General features: G+C 34.1%; 1 protein-coding gene across 6 annotated transcripts in view; it reads right to left on the bottom strand.

The window, feature by feature from the left end:
• Nucleotides 1–638: 638 nt before the first annotated feature.
• The window catches only part of HYCC1 (hyccin PI4KA lipid kinase complex subunit 1), a 214983-nt gene continuing 198276 nt past the window's right edge, over nucleotides 639–17345 (bottom strand). For 5 of the 6 annotated variants that reach the window (XM_070787595.1, XM_070787592.1, XM_070787594.1 and 2 more), the window contains one exon: nucleotides 639–5367. In XM_070787595.1, the coding sequence (XP_070643696.1) occupies nucleotides 4793–5367 (575 nt within the window). In that variant the 3' untranslated portion in view covers nucleotides 639–4792. Of the gene's footprint in view, nucleotides 5368–6162; nucleotides 6459–17345 lie in introns of those variants that run through there. The other variant, XM_070787597.1, reaches the window with a different exon arrangement.

Below are 17345 nucleotides of genomic sequence, written 5' to 3' on the forward strand. Positions count from 1 at the left end.
TGTTTCTAAGCACACACAGTAATACTATTCAAGGTAATGTCATGAAGATTTCCTAGAGTCATTAAATGGAATTTTAAAATTTTACTGTAATATAATACATTGGAGAACTTATCCTTGATTCTTTCCCAACACTAACGTCAACCTAACTCACATATTCATTAAGTGTCTCAATATCTACAATGCACAAAGTCCTATCCTAGAGGCATATAATCTCTGCATTCAAGAGATAAAGACTCATACAACAGATAAAAGGGCAAAGCATTGTTATCTAAAGTTGCCTGTACTCTTGGTATGACAAATGTCAGTGGTGCATGACTCATGGAGCTCATCTTCTTTTTGATGAATACTAATGAATTTGTCACACATCTCATCCATAGGCCATGTAAAACATAAAGCCAAGAATGAAATGTCATTGTCCTATGGCTTACTCCCAAAAGCTCTCAATGACTCAACTCACCTAAGTCTTCTCCTTTAATTTCTTCCTCCACATGACTTTTGCAAAATTTTATGATGGTTTTTTAATGAGTAAAGTGATCTGGAAAAAAATTTTTTTTCTGTTTTTATTTCAATAAAACAAGAGGCAGCACTGTTGTAAAAAGTATTATATATGGAGAACAATTACACAAATATACAAAACGTCAAAAAACTAAACTCCAGTTTATTTCCATAACCTTAAACAGGTAGGGAGCACATAAAAATATCCAAAGTCATAATTTATTCTTTAGGAATGTAAACTCTAGGAATACAATTAGAAACAAGTATATTTACTATGAAAAGATTAGTACCACTACATACTTAGAAGTAAAGATTAGAGGTACACAATAACAGTATGTGAAACAAGATCTTGAGTTTACTAGTAGAAACTTTATATCAAGACATTAATATTCTAGACCTCTACTATTAAAAAACACAAAAGCATCTTCTAAAATGTTCACTGTTAGTCTCTTTAGATATGCACAAGTTACAAAATACAGAAGACAATATACTTATATTCTCTGATGAAGAATTTATCAATATTAAATATAAATGTGAATAACTCAAAGCATTATATATAATTTTACTAAGCAATTAATCTAAAAGTATAAATTCATGCTAATCAAAGGACTAGAGAGTTAATTTTTTTTATCCAAAGATTGGGAAGACACTATTAATACACTAATTTTTATCTACAATGCTTAAGTACCCATCAAATTATTCTTTTTAAATGGCTTTTCAAAAAATTTTTTTTGCAGTTACATTATTTAACATACATATTTTCTTGATGTGCTTCCCTTTAATAAAGTGTAGACTTACAGTGCCTATAGACTCAAATGTTAAATAGCCTTATTTTAAATATTTGCTGAAAATTAAGTCTGAGTGTATTTTTCTTTATAATTTAAATGTAAAGGTTTCAACACTTTAATTTTATTCTTCCAAACAGGCAAAATCCCCTAAAAATGGGAACATTTTTATCTATTTTGGTTTAAAATTTTTATTTCCCTTTATTTCAACTCTTTTGTCTTTAAATGAATAATCTTCGCTAAGCAGTTACTTCATAATTGAAGAGAACAATGAAATATTGCTTTTTCAAAAACCACTGAAATCATTTAAGGACTAAGAATTTCTACTCTTCAAATCTACAGAGTTGCCTTTAAAAACTCCATGGTGGTATAACAAGGGATTCCAGGGTGCTCACCTGCCCTAGACAATCCCCTTAAGTCTTTGTTTCTCTCTCCACTTGGATTCCAAAAGGCAAAATCTGGCATCCAGCTTCACTAGAATATCCTAGGTAGTTGGGTATTTGAAGAGTGAGAGGTTGGGTAATTCGAAGAATCTTTTAGAGGTTTAAAATGTGGAATGGGACTACAGGGTCTACTGAGATCCTCTGAGCTATGGGGTACAAGGCCCCAGTTTTGTGCAGACTCCTTCTTGTGATAAAAGATATTACTCTGAATATATAGAGGTCTGTGATCAAATGGTCACGTCAGCATCTTCAGAAGAAAATGACCTACAAAAGCCACCCCAACTTTCAAATTTGGAAAAGTAAGAGGGACAAGACTAGTAGAGACAATTACAATTGTTAGTTAGCATTACCCAGTATTTATAATTGCTATAAAAATTTTCAAATGTATAATCCTTACTTGAAATAGCATCAAAGATACTACAAAAGAATTTTCTCATTAACACAACTCCATATAATCCCACATTCCAAAAAATCAACTGGTGAAAATTACTTGGAGCAAAAATTCAGAACCATTCCTTTGAGTAATCCTTCAGGGTTTTTAAAAGAATAAACACATGCAGATTTGCTGTGCACTGTATAAAAGGGTGGTACCCTTTTCATACTTAAAACTGTAGAGCTCTGATTCCATTTTTAGTTATCAAAAAAATACAAAATGTTAACCATTTTTATTGTAAAAACAAATGGGATTCATTAAAGATTTAGAATTAGGGGACTTAAGTGAGTCAACACTATAAAAAATTAATTAGCTGTTAAAAACAGTGAAGATTATAGTATCCAACATATTTGATCTAGGGTTGTGAGACCACTGAGAATTCTAAATATTAGGTAAGTAATTTGTTTGCGCTTTGATACTGTCTTTTCAAACTTTAATGTGCATAATAATCACTTGAGATCTTATTAAAAGGCAGGTTATGATTCAGTAGATCTAAGGTGGCTCTGAAATTCTGCCAATGCTCCTTACTGCTCCTCAGATCACAATGATCTAGAATAATACCAAAATGAGGTTCCATTACAACAGCTGAACATTAAAACCTGATCTCTTATTTGTGCTGGCTAATGTGTCCTCAAACTAATGTTTCCCAAAAACCTTCTACATTTCCTAAGCACCTTAACTTGCTTCCAATGCCAATCTTTTAAATTAGTTCTTAAGACTATTAAAGACTATTAAGATTGTTAGCAGCTATGCCTAGGAAAAATTCTTTGTTAAAGAATTACAAAAAGACAACACGAAATTCACAGTGATTGTACACAGGATTTAAATTGAACACAGGATTCTCAGTACATTAATATTTTGTCAACTTTCACTGTCCAGTTGACTTGACTTTTTTTTTTTAACTATAATGTATGCCAATAGATCTTACTTCATTTCTACCACTGGAACTAAAAATATCAAGTTCACTTATGTTAAAAACCATATTTTATTTAGGATTACTCAATGAAAACTAGTTAATGATTTTTGAAAAATTAGATTTAAAACAACAGCCAAAGTAGTTACAGTCAAAACTGTATTCATACTGTAAATACTTTAGCAGTCTTCAAGACATACAACTTTTTCACATATTTGAGCTCTGCATAAACAGGTACAAGATGAAAACTAGCATTTTCTGTGTGGCTATAGCTAAGGACTATGAATAAGGAAAACTGTGTACTAACCACTGAAAAAGGGACAGCTTCCTAGGTCTTCCTCCCCAGTAAACTTACTCTCTCATTCTCAACCCTGCTTTTTTCTCTCTTACTCTAGATTATAACTAAGCCTACTTGATTTAAAAGGAACCTCACCATAGCTGAAATTATCACCACTAGCAAATATCAAAATTTTTACATCCATCTGGAGGTCACATGATCCTCTATAGCTACATACAAGTTTGTTCAGCTTCTGTTAAATTAGCTTTTTGTTTTTGTTTTTTGGCTGGGGGCAACTATACTGATTATTCTTCGTATCTTAACAAGAACATTTAAAATAGGCCTGTTCAAAAAACAAGAAACACATTCAATATTTTTCATATTTAAAAATTTAAATTTAAGAACACAAACATAAATGACCTAAATTAGTTAGTACATAAATGTCTTTAGTCCATGTTTCACTATTTTTATTTTCTTTCAATGATATTTAATAGATGAAAAATTTACCTAATTTCCTTCATTTGTAGACAAACCATTCAATATGGTGAACACTGCTATCTTTAGAGCTGAGGTACAAAATTTACAGTGAAGTCTTCAATGATGTGTGCTCTCAATTATGGGAATCCAAACTAAGCAGTATTTCCAAAATCCAGCATCAGGGTAAGCCAGCTTTATGGCCTATTACACCTTAGGAACTGAAAAGGATTTTCACCTGCTAAATCCAGATCAAACACTTCAAAATAACACATCTACTTGCAACCTGATTTTTTATATAAAATGTTCCAAATAAATGACGGCAATTCCTCTTCCCTTTCCCTGGAATCACATAATATTTTAGGGTACTGAGTTATGAGGCATTTTCCAGTGCTTTATATTACTGTTCTACTAATCTTCAAGATGATCTGGCTACAAACATTTTTATCAGGCACTTTTCATAGGAATCATTTTTGTTTTTTCACATGCCTGTTTTTCAGAGTGGCTTCCTAAACAGCCAGCTGTAAAATTCTTGGAGTTGTACCTAGCCTCATTCTTGAAAAAACAGTTTCCATACATGGATTCCCTTTACATTGAAGGCCAAACATATAGCTACCAAAACAGGAGTTATTAAAGAAAAAGATTCACAACCTTACAGGAGATGTAACCAACCTGATCACACAACCTGTCAAAATGTACTATCACAATGTCAATCTTAGGGCAACAGAAACAAGATTAAAAAAAAAAAGACTCAAGCCAAGGGGAAAAAATACAACCCAAGAAATAGCAAAAACATATTTCAACTTACTACAACCTAGACATTATTCCCTTCATAAAGTCAAGGCAGCCATCAGAATTTAAGACATCAGGGCTCCCGTCAGGAGCAGGGATGAAAGACGACCCTGGGAACTTGCGTGAAGAAGCCAAGTTGTATTTCCAGATTCACTGCTTACATGAGGAAACCCTTACAAATTAATCTGTGGACAAAGTAATGCTAATACTAGGAGGTCTCTGCTGACCTGCTTGATGCTTCATTGGAAGTTCAGTCCTTTCAGAAGTGTATATCAGCTTTTCTTCTTGGAGACTACAAGCAGAAAACCTATTGGCATCTGTCCCAGCCCCACAGCCGACAGCAGATGACGGGTTATGCGGGACTGAGACACCACTGACTTGTTCAAAGGATTTACTGAAAACACTGGCGGCAGTCTTAGCCAAACCATGACTGCAAGGTTTAGGCAGAGATTGGCTGGTTGTCAGCGTAAGTCTCTTTAAGGAGAGAAGCTCAAGATTCTCACTTTGGGCTCTCTGCGTTTGTTTTCGAACAAAGTGATCTTTGCAAGACTCCCCTGTAGTTTCTTTCTCTTTTCCTCCAGTTTTGTTTCCTCCTGACCGTCTCTGAGTCTTTCCTATACTTGTCTTGTTACTACAATTTTGACTAATGTTTGATAAACCCGATTGGCTGGTACTAGAGGCAGCCCTGGAATAAAATCCCTCGTCAACTTCGGATATCTCCATCAGTTCTTCTTGACCTGTTAATTCTGTATTTTCTAAACAAAGAAATAACAAGGGTTAATTAATATTAAACATTTTCAGTAATTCTTTTTTTTCATGATTAATACCAAATCAAATATACTTTAAATAAATTTTAGAATAATTTTAGCATAATATGTAAAGCAACAGACTACTGACCAAAATCAAAGGATAAATCAAAACATTCTATAAAATGTCAATAGTTTATCATTAAAATTAGAATAATTTAAAGTATATTAAATAAAAAAGCATGCCATAAGCCACACCCCACTGTGTTTTTAGAAAAGTTTTATTACTATTCATGCAAAGATCAGAGACAATTAGAAAAATACCACACAGTAAAACTAGGGCGTAAACTCTCCCCTAATAGCAAAGCAGTGTAAAGTCAAAGATTATACCAAAACACTTAAAAAAAAAGTTATTAAAATAGTTTAAAGACTTTTTTTCAAGGTTGCACTGCATATTCTAGATTTTCTTACTAAAAGAAAAATATATAGACATAAATATAACTACAAACTTGTTAAAATTCTTTATACATTATCTTCTATATCAAAGATGGCAAAAATACAAGGATAAAAAAGTAATTTTAGATCTCAAAACACAAGCAGTAAATTATTCTGGAAGCCATTTTCTGCCTCATTTTCATAACAATTTACTCAGAGACAGTATAGATATGACCATTCCAAAGAGCATTAAGTCATTGAGAAACTGTAGTACATAATTCATGCATTTAGATTAGACGACATGCAAAATTTTTGTGGCTGTGCAACTGTTGCCTAAAACATGCAGCAGTGACCCTTTGCCATGAATACCTTGGAGTGCAGCTATAAAGTGCTCTGCTAAAACTGCACTCTGCCAGGTGAGTTTATTCCATCCTCCATCATTTTTCTTACAGATTTTTGCCTCCTGATCTCTGGCAAGCCTTTGCTCTCAGTTCTAGGATCTGTGGCTGTTTCCTGTACACCCTGTATATGCTGGGCATCAATCTCTCCTAGTGTTCTGCCTTTTTCCCCATTCCCGGTTCTCTCTCCGGCCACATTTGTGACACTAATCTCAGGAATGACAAGGATGCCCAATTCAGTAGTATCATTATTGTTGTCAGGTTGCTCTAGAATTGAAGATGATAAGACAAAATGATGGCTGAAAACAAAACAAAACAAAAATGCAAAGCAAGAAAAGCAAACGATCCAAAACAAAAATTGGACGACTGAATTTTAAGTATTAAGCCAAATATATGCCCTGATGGAACTCCCATAATTTACAATACTCTGACAGTACTGGAGAAATGGGGTCATGTTCTTTAATTTCAAATGACAATGAAAAAACTCAGAGCATCATTTTATGTTCTGTATTTTTTCACACACACATTTGACATGGACTGTGAAACAGAAATTTTTTTATAACTTAAAATAGAATTTTTACTATTTTAAGATAATATTGTGACCACTTGAACTTATGTCAAGCCTTACGCAAGTTTTCAAGGATTTACAGCCAAAACTCTAGTTCCTTCCTGTCAACATGAGGAACCAAGCCATTTAGGAATTCTCCTTGCATAATCATTTTAATTAGATTATACTAAGTCTGCCTTAATAAACCATGACGTTGGAAAAATGCTTATTCACTTATATCATGGTTAGTACTATAGGTAAAGTTTTTGTTTCACACACCAATCATCTTGTATATTAGTAAATATTAATGCAGGTGTGATATAATTAAAATCTATTCCTTCAGACATACTAATTCCATAAATTTAGGCTAACTTGTAACAGTTCGTTACTAAACTGGAAATAAATAAAAATGGATTTGTAAAATCAAAGTGGCTATTGGTCCGTTATTCTGAAAATGGTAATCTGTAATTGAAACAATGAAACTCCTAAATAGTTAAAACTTGTAGACATTGTTTTGTGTCTCAAATCACAAAGCCATGGTTCATTTAAAGTTGTCAAGGAAATATCTGTAACAGATGGAAAAAAATAACATGAATATATCTACCATGGACCAGTAATGAAAGTTAAAGTTCAAAACAACATAAGACTATGTAAAACAGTATGCACTCTTTAAAAATGTAGAACACAAATCTGAGTGAGTGATGTTACCCAATACTTTCAAATATGTTTCATGATAGAACATCGAGCTCTGTGAATGGTGCTACAGCATGTGAAACAATAACAGGTAGAAGAATGGAGGCCGAGCCACATATTCCTATGGGTCCCCACTTTGCTGAGCATCTTGAAGAACTACTGATGCCTGGCTTTCACCCTTAACATTCTGATTTAAACAGTATGAGCTATGACCTGGGCATTAGGGTTTTATAAATTTCCCACATGACCAATGTGTGGCAAATTCTGAAAGATGGATGCCCTGAGTACTCCATTACCGAGCAGCAATATGCACCTCCAAGGGTTTTCAAAGCTTCATGTTGCCCTGGGCTGGTAGGTCAATATGTTGGCATATTAATTTTCCAATTACCTCGTGCTTCATACGGAGAAGGCAATGGCACCCCACTCCAGTACTCTTGCCTGGAAAACCCCATGGACAGAGGAGCCTGGTGGGCTGCCGTCCATGGGGTTGCTGAGCGACTTCACTTTCACTTTTCACTTTCATGCATTGGAGAAGGAAATGGCAACCCACTCCAGTGTTCTTGCCTGGAGAATCCCAGGGACGGGGAGCCTGGTGGGCTGCCATCTCTGGGGTCGCACAGAGTCGGACACGACTGAAGTGACTTAGCAGCAGCAGCGCTTCATAAACTTTTGACTGCATATACCCTAAATGAAATCCTTTCCTAAACTGGCCAGAGGATATCAGTGAGGTATTAATGTTTAACACACTGCTGCTTCAGCTTCCCTGACAGAATTCCTAAATAAGCCCATTCCCCATTGCTAAAAGCTGTCTTCAAAGTGAGGGCAAGTAAGATCTAATTGAAGTAAATGCCAGAGGCCACTGCAACTGAGAGTAAAATCAGCATGGCACTTGGTCACTTGGATGACAACCAAGACTTGTCCATTTATGTTGTAGAAGCAGTTTCACAACGAAGATCTATTAACAGGATCATTGCTGCTGCTGCTGCTAAGTTGCTTCAGTTGTGTCCGTGTCCGACTCTGTGCGACCCCAGAGACGGCAGCCCACCAGACTCCCCCGTCCCTGGGATTCTCCAGGCAAGAACACTGGAGTGGGTTGCCATCTCCTTCTCCAATGCATGAAAGTGAAAAGTGAAAGTGAAGTCGCTCAGTCGTGTCTGACTCTTAGCGACCCCATGGACTGCAGCCTACCAGGCTCCTCCATCCATGGGATTTGGAAAATCCCTGGGGTCGCACAGAGTCGGACACGACTGAAGTGACTTAGCAGCAGCAGCAGCAGTGATCTTGTTAATAGTTCTTTGTGAAACTGCTTCTACAACATAAATGGACAAGTCTTGGTTGTCACCCAAGTGACCAAGTGCCATGCTGATTTTACTCTCAGTTGCAGTGGCCTCTGGCATTTACCTCAGTTAGATTTTACTAGTCCAAAATAATTATAAATTGGTTTCTTATCCAAATTTTAACAAAGCCAATGATTACTAAAATTTAACAAAACTTTAAAAGATAACCATAAGTGACCTAACAGAATAGAAAACAAAGCTACCACACTGATTGGCACTTAATAGTTTTCTTGAAAGCATTCACATGTATTATTCAATTATATTCTCAAAACAATGTGCTGGTGTGCCTCTGGAAGCAGGCATTTTGATTCCCATTTACAGACAAGGAAACTGAAGATCAGAAACAGTTACAACAACTACTGTTTGGAGGACCTAGACCGTAGAATCTTTTGTTGACATCAAATGTCCATTCTAACATACTATAAATACTAACTCTTCAATTCATTAATGTCAATTTGAGTTAAATATTCTCTGACAAACATTTTTTAATTAAAAAAAAATCTTATTTGCCTAGATTCCTGGTCATTTCATAGAAAGCAAACAATTTACTTTGAACACAGAGCAAGATAAAATAAATCTCTAAGAAAACCTAAAGAAGTCAGAGTCTTCAAGGTTAATTTATGTTTTAAATTGGTTTTATTTTTTAAAAGACATCAGTGAAAATGCTGCTGCAATGGTGAAAATTTAGAATTTTGCAAGAAAAACTAGAAATGACAAGAATATTATATAAAATAGCACAAGGCAGTTGGGTTAGTAATCACATTTACTGGGGAAATGTAAAGATCTGCAGGCTAAGAAACAGTAATACTAATTTTTAAAAATCATCTAATTAAATGCTAAGTGGTAAGTGAGATATGTTCTTCCACAGGCAAAAATCTTTAATAGATTTATGTGTGCTTAGTCACACAGTCATGTCCGACTCTCTGTGGCCTCATGGACTGTAGCCTGCCAGGCTTCTCTGTCCATGGAATTTTCCAGGCAGGAATACTGGAAAACTTCCTACTCCAGGAGATTTCTCTGACCCAGGGATTGAAACCCACGTCTTGCATCTCCTGTACTGGTTGGCAGATTCTTTACCACTAGTGTCATCTGGGAAGCCCCAATTTATGTATATTATCACTCAAAAATGGTAAAAACCACAAAATTTATAAACTGTTTATTAAAGTAAATTCACAGAAAGAAAACCTAGGAATAAAAGAAGTATATTTCTCAGGACAATTATAGGATAAAGAAAGATAATTACAAAAAAAACAAACATCTGTTACATGATCTTTCTCTTATTTCTCCAACTTCTTCCCTATATAATTCTGTGACCCACTCCTCCTACACACAACTACTTATTGGTCTTGTTATTCCCTAGGCCTGGAACGCTCTTCCCCACATAGCTACATAGCTCACCTTCTTACTTCCTTCAGGTCTTTTTTCAAAACTACCCTTCTCAATGAAATCTCCCCTGATCATCCCATCGAGTTTCAATATTACCCATGTTTCATACACTCTCTTCCCTACTTTGTTTTTCTTCTTAGCACTTCATCACTTTCTAACCTACAATTATTTATTTATTGTATCTACCAGATGGAAGCTCCAAGACGTCAGGGATTCTTGTTTGGTCACTGCTGTATACCTTGTTCCCAGGAAAGTACCTTGCATTAAGTAAGTGCCCAATAAAATTTGTTTGATAAGTTGAACGAATCTCCAGTTATGAGATGAAATTATTATTAGAATAAATCAAGGTGTGGTGGTGGTGGTTTAGTCACTAAGTCATGTCTGACTCTTGCGACCTCATGGACTGTAGCACGCCAAGCTGCTCTGTCCATGGGATTGCCAGGCAAGAAACCAAGTGGAGTGGGTTGTCATTTCCTTCTCCAGGGGATTTTCCTAACCCAGGGATTGAATCCACATCCACATCTCCTGCACTGCAGGCAGATTCTTTACTGCTGAGCCACTAGGGAAGCCCTAAATAAAGTTGAAAGAACACAGAAAAGACATGAGAAAGGTGAGAATGTGTTACTTGACTTGATAAAACAAAAAAATATCATACAGCTTAAAAGAATTTTTAGATGGCAAAGAAAAACATAGGCTCTTTGTTTTAGAAAAGTGTTGTATCTGCCTCTAAAGGTAGGTTTAAAAAAATGATTGTTCACATCAGAAAGTTATTTTTAAGTCTATAGTTTTAAGTCTATCCAGAGGATAACATAGATAGTTAAGAATTATTCTTTTTTGAAAAAGACTATAAAGGAGATGTTTTAAGGGAATACAAATGCATAAGAAAATAGAATCTGCTTAAAAGCCCAGAACTTAAAATTTTATGCAAAATGTGTCATGACTGTTCTATACCTATAAAAAACAATACTTACATTTGACTTCAAATAATTCGAAAAGTTCAAAAAACATCCAAATAAAAACTTCTCAGAGAATATTTTATTTGTATAACCTCTATAAATAGGTCACCTTCTCTCCATATACAGAAATGAGGAGAGTTAAGGGCATCGTTTCTCCCTACAAAATGTCTTCTGGCTTTGAGAGGGGGAAAAAGGTAAAAAAAATTGCAAATATCATTAAAGCTGATTATGAAAAGTTGTGATTTCTCTCATATACAGTTTTAGAATCTCAAATATCTATTCCATTATGTTGCTCATGAAACTCTTCATTTGAGCTTTAGGTTTTATTTTTTCATAGTTCCCCTTTTTACTGAAAGTGATAATTTAAATAAATGAACAATTTATTATTCACAGAATTTACACAAATCTATACCCAGACTGATTCACAAGTCTAAAGGAATCTGGAAAAAAACAAAAAAAAGAATCTGGTTATGCCCTAAGGCACTTGCAAATTTATTTGCAAAATCAATCAAAATCTGTACCTCAAATATCTGTATCATACAATTATTGACATCAATAAAGACAAGTATTTTAGAGTAGACCCCAGAAGAAAGTTATACACATTCTTTTATAAGATATATTTTAAGAGTCATAAAATACCTGAACAATTGCATACTATCCTGTCAGTTTAAAGTTTAAAATGTATTCTATTCAATGGAAGACAAATGTTTTCTATATTCATTAAGCTATTCATTGCAGTGTTATCTATAATAGCAAAAAGCTAGAAACAAATTATTTAGCATATTAAGGAAATGGTTAAGTAAATGATGGAATATCAGCTCAATGTAATATTATGTAGCCATTTAAATAACGGGACTCACTAGGAGAACTTGGGAAAATATTGGACAAGCCTAACTGAAGAAAGCAAAATATAAAAAATAATTTAAAGAGTATAACTATGAAAAATACATATACATATGGAAAAAAACTGTAAAACGTCAATTTTTTAAGTACCAGGACTATAAGTGAATATTCCTCTACCCAGTTTACTATCATGTTATTGCACTGTTTTTCAATAAAATAAGGAAAAAAGAAATTGCTCAGTCTACAGTATAAATTTATCATTTATTCACTCATTCATGCATTCAACAATTTACTGAGCCCCTATTATGTACCAGACACTGTTTTAGACTCTGGGGATACAGTGGCCAACCAGACAAAGACACTGCCCTCACAAACGGGAATTAAGCAAACAAGAGAATTTTAGATAGTGGAAAATACAATGAAGACATGAATAATGGAAAAGAGTAAGCAGGGTAGTAAAGAAGAAAGTCTACTTTAGATGGACAGTCTGGGAAGAACTTTTTGAGGAAGGGATGTTTGAGCTGAGATCCGAATGATGAAAAAGCACTGACTACACAATAATCTTGGTGCTGGCAGTAAAAAATCTGTCTCCCAACACAGGAGACGTAATAGATGCAGGTTCGATCCCTGGATCAGAAAGATCCCCTGAAGGAGGGCATGGCAACCCACTCCAGTATTCAATTTGCCTGGAGAATTCCATGGACAGAGGAGCCTGGCGGGCTATAGTCCATAAGGTGGCAAAGAGTCAGACAAAACTGAAGAGATTTAGCAGGCACACAACAGTCTGGAGGAAGACAGTTTAAGCTGACTCTTCTCAAAATCATCAAAGCTCAGCTCAAACGTCCCCAATTGCTACTATAAAGCCCCCAAGGTAGAAATGTCTTAGTGGGTTGAAAGGTTAGAAGGAAAGGTGAGAGTGGTCTTCAAGTGAGGTCACAGTGGGAGGTAAGGTGTCACTAGGGCCACCTATGCCATAATGTTAGAGCTTAGACTTTGTTCTGACTGCAATAGATAGCTATTGACAAGTATAGAGATAAATTACTTGGGTACTCTATTAGCATTCTTTATTAAAGAAGTCACATTTTACACAAAATATTGAGCACAAAGTGTGTCCTGGTTTAGAAAAAACAGCAATGTAAAAATCCACAGATTTGCAAGGCAGATTAGAGGAAAGGAGAGCACTGACATAGAACCACAGAATAAGGTGCTGGCAGTTAAGAAGGTGCTGCACTCTGAGCACGGACATGAATGAAGACTGAGATTTAGTAATCTTAGTCCTGAAGCCAGAAGAATTTCCAGATAAGAGAGCAGCCTGGGTTACACAGAAAAACACAGTCTGGACCACAACAATTTATTTATGGACACACTGGTTAGGAAATATTATCCACTTTCTTAAGTAAAGAATAGTCAAGTCTTTAACTTGTTTTTATAATTCTCCTTATCGAGGTAGATTCAATCACTCTCAGTAACTTTTTCTGTCATCTTTATTAAGTCTCAAGTATTAAAACAAAAAAACTCTGTGAGAAATGCAATACTGCTGCTGGATCAGGTGAGTCCTTCATGATTAAAGTTCCTCATAACCAGACAGGCCAAAAACAGATAAGGAATATCTACTACGAAACTACCTATAAAATCTTATTTCTTTCTCCATGTACTGCTTCTGCTGCTGCTGCTAAGTTGCTTCAGTTGTGTCCGACTCTGTGCAACCCCATAGACAGCAGCCCACCAGGCTCCCGTCCCTGGGATTCGCCAGGCAAGAATACTGGAGTGGGTTGCCATTTCCTTCTCCAACACGTGAAAGTGAAAAGTCAAAGTAAAGTCGCTCGGTCGTGTCCGACTCTTAGCGACCTCATGGACTGCAGCCTACCAGGCTCCTCCGTCCATGGGATTTTCCAGGCAAGAGTACTGGAGTGTGCACCAAATGCTACTTAAAAGGTGGGGGGAAGAGGTAGAGCTCAATAATAAATAACAAAATAAAAAATAAGTTCCTTAACTACAACAAGAATTATATAAGGCCTCCTTAGTAAAAAATGTAGAACATAATCGTTTACAAACAACCGTTTCTGTCTCATAAGACCAATAATTTTAAATACCCTGCTTCTCTGTATAGAAAATTATTTTACTTTATTTTATCTAGAAATAAATTAAGATTTTTTTGTTTTCATCTAAAGTTGGCCAGGATTCTAAGACTACTATCTTTCTCTTTAAGTCTAATTTCACATATGTCAATTGTTTTTCAGTTCTCTGGTTAATATGTCCTTTTTCCTTGTGTCACCTAATATTGCCCAATATGTTATTTTGTCTTTCATGAATAGAAGGTCAATATCAAAAATGTCAGTTAAAATTCATGCAATGCTAAGTCTGGTCAGAAGGAAATGCTTATTTTTGGTCCAAATGTTTTACCATCTACATCAGGAAAGCAAAGTTTGCTCCTCAAATAGCATTTTAGAATCTAAAAATAATAGAGTTTCTCAAAATGATTTCTTTTCTAAATTTCTTTAATAAGTATAAACAACTTTTAAAATAAAAACATAAGTATTATAAATATCTAACTGCAAATGCAGAATTCCAATAGCCAATTCATTAAAGTTTGCTACTTTTGAATTTAAAATTACCATTTCTGCATTTTTCAAAATGCTTTTATAATTATCAGCAACTTTGTTTTTCCCCAAATGATTTACACATAAAATCATAAAATCTGATTCACAAAATAAATGTTTCATTCCAAGATTTATGGCATTTACCTTCTGCACTATCTAGAAAGACCAGCTTAAATGTTTTAAATAATTTTTAATGATATTTAACTAAAGTATATCTTTTATAATTATTCAGATTTGTTCATTAGAAAGTTATTACTCTATTTTTATTAATATATAATAGAAATTTATTAACATTTTAAAAATCAATAACCAGGTTTTAAAAATAAATGGTTTTAAATAAACTATTTTCCAACATGAACTGCATCTTTTCTATTATTCCATTTCTTTTCTCATCTAATAAGTTAGTACTAAACCTCTGAGCAAATTGAAATGAATCACATTTTTTTGGTCATTTAAAAAAACATAATCATAGTTTATCTTTGAATTCTGGCATAATTTAAACTCATTTAAATACCTTAATATCCTTTAAATAGAAACTTAATGCTGGAAATGTAACAACATGAAACTTCACTTTCTTTAGATCCAATCTATGTGAACTGTATTGTGCTTCATTTTTCACATAAACATTCCATGTGTGTGTGTGAAGTCGCTCAGTCGTGTCTGACTCTTTGCGACCCCGTGGACTGTAGCCCACCAGACTCCTCTGTCCATGGGATTCTCCAGGCAAGAATACTGGAGTGGGTTGCCATTTCCTTCTCCAGGGGATCTTCCCAACCCAGAGATCGAACCCAGGTATCCCTCATTGCAGGCAGACTATTTATCCTCTGAGCCACCAGGGAAGCCATATAATAAACATTCCATATAATTAACTAAATACTCTAAAATTCTCAGGGTACTGATTTGATATCACTAAGAAGGCTTAAAAATAGACATCGTTCTTTCAGGTTTTTTTGATGTGGACCATTTTTAAAGTCTTTATTGAATTTGTTTCAATATTGCTTCTGTTTTATGTTTTGAAGGATTTCTTTTGGCCACAAGGCATTTGCAATCTTAGCTCCCTGAACAGGGCTTGAACCTGCACCCCCTGCATTGGAAGGTGAAGTCTTACCTACTGGACCACCAGGGAAGTCCCTCAATTCTTTTTTACTATCTAAAGCTTTGTACTCTTGGATCTCCTAAGTCAAAATAATGAAATTCAATATTATAAAAATAAATCACTTAACATGTGCCAGGACCAAAAGTAGGACAAAATTGAAAGAATCTAGACTATAAATATCACTTTTACTGTTATACTTACTTGTTGCAAACAGCTCTAATTGTACATAAATGAGAATATAAGTTCAATATATTCTATTTACATGTGAATTTGGAATGCAGACAGCAGGTATTGAAACAACATTCTAAAAAATCCTTACTGTAATGTGATATATTTCTGTAATGGTGATATAAATGTCAGATAATATGAGTTTGAGTACTAAACTTCAGGGTTATAGAAATTTAAAAAATATCATTAAACTGATTGTTACTATTATATCAGATATGTATCACATATTGTATCATATATGTATCACATATTTTTTGTCTGATAAACTCAACATGTTTGTCTCAAATTGAGGAAAGTCAATGAAAGAGTTAATCAATCACAGGATCATTTGAATAGCAAGCTTGCTAATAAAAGCTTATCAAGAATACTATTGTGCAGTTAATAAAATAAAGCAAATAGTTTTTAATTAATAAACAATCAGGCTTTATGTAGTGTTTTAAAACATACCAAAATGCTTTTCACTGACTTGTCTCATTTATATCACAAATGTACTAGTGGAAAATGGTAGGAAGTAATAAAAAATTAGGATTTCACTAGATAAGACTTCAGCTGATAACAAGCTGGCAAAAATTATAAGTACTCATTATTTGCAACTATAACTTAGTTAGGGGACTTCTATGAATGGGTATTTCAATACCATTTTAAAAGAAAGGAGGAAAGTTGATTGCATTGTTCCAAGTATAGATAATTTTAAAAAATGGAAGAGTGAGTCATAATGGTGGTGGTGGGGAAACAGACAAAAAAAAAAAAGAAATTAAATTTGCTCTGGAAGAGGAGAAGGAATGGAAAAGTACAAGGAAATAAATAAGTATAAATTGTAGAGAATTATTCAGGGATTTAAGAAATAGGACTCATAGCTGAAATGGTAGACAATGAAAACAGCTTCAGAAGCAACATTTAAGAATAACTATAGACAAGAAGCATTATTATAAAGAAATACCTTCAGCTTTTCTTTTAGCTCTGTTTTTTAAAAGTAATAAGCATTTAAGAAAATAAAACTGCATTTTTATTATTAATTTAAAAAATTAATTATTTCACAGTTTTACCTTTATTACTGGAATTTTCATTTGACTCTTGTTATGCTCATAATCTACTCACATTCTTCTCTTACCTTACTTAATGCTTTTAAAAATCTTTTTTCTGTTATTATCATTCTCTAATTGCATTTTACTTTCAAATTATGACTTCTAAATAGCCCTCAATCTGTAAGTGGCTTGAAAATATAGGTTTAAAAATTACACACTAAGTAAAACACAGTATGTTTGAAAGAATGAATAATATATATAAATAAAGCTATTAATTATGAAACTATGACCCTTGAACGTCAAAAGCAGCAATTCTACATTATAATTTTAGTTTCCAAACATATGTATTGACATGGAATTATAAATTCATTAAAACTTTCTCAAAAATTTATACACAGAATTTCAAAAGTCTGAAAACACAGCATTAAGTTATGCCTCATCAG

This window comes from Bos indicus, chromosome 4, assembly GCF_029378745.1.
Source record: "Bos indicus isolate NIAB-ARS_2022 breed Sahiwal x Tharparkar chromosome 4, NIAB-ARS_B.indTharparkar_mat_pri_1.0, whole genome shotgun sequence".
In the NCBI taxonomy this organism is placed as follows: domain Eukaryota; kingdom Metazoa; phylum Chordata; class Mammalia; order Artiodactyla; family Bovidae; genus Bos; species Bos indicus.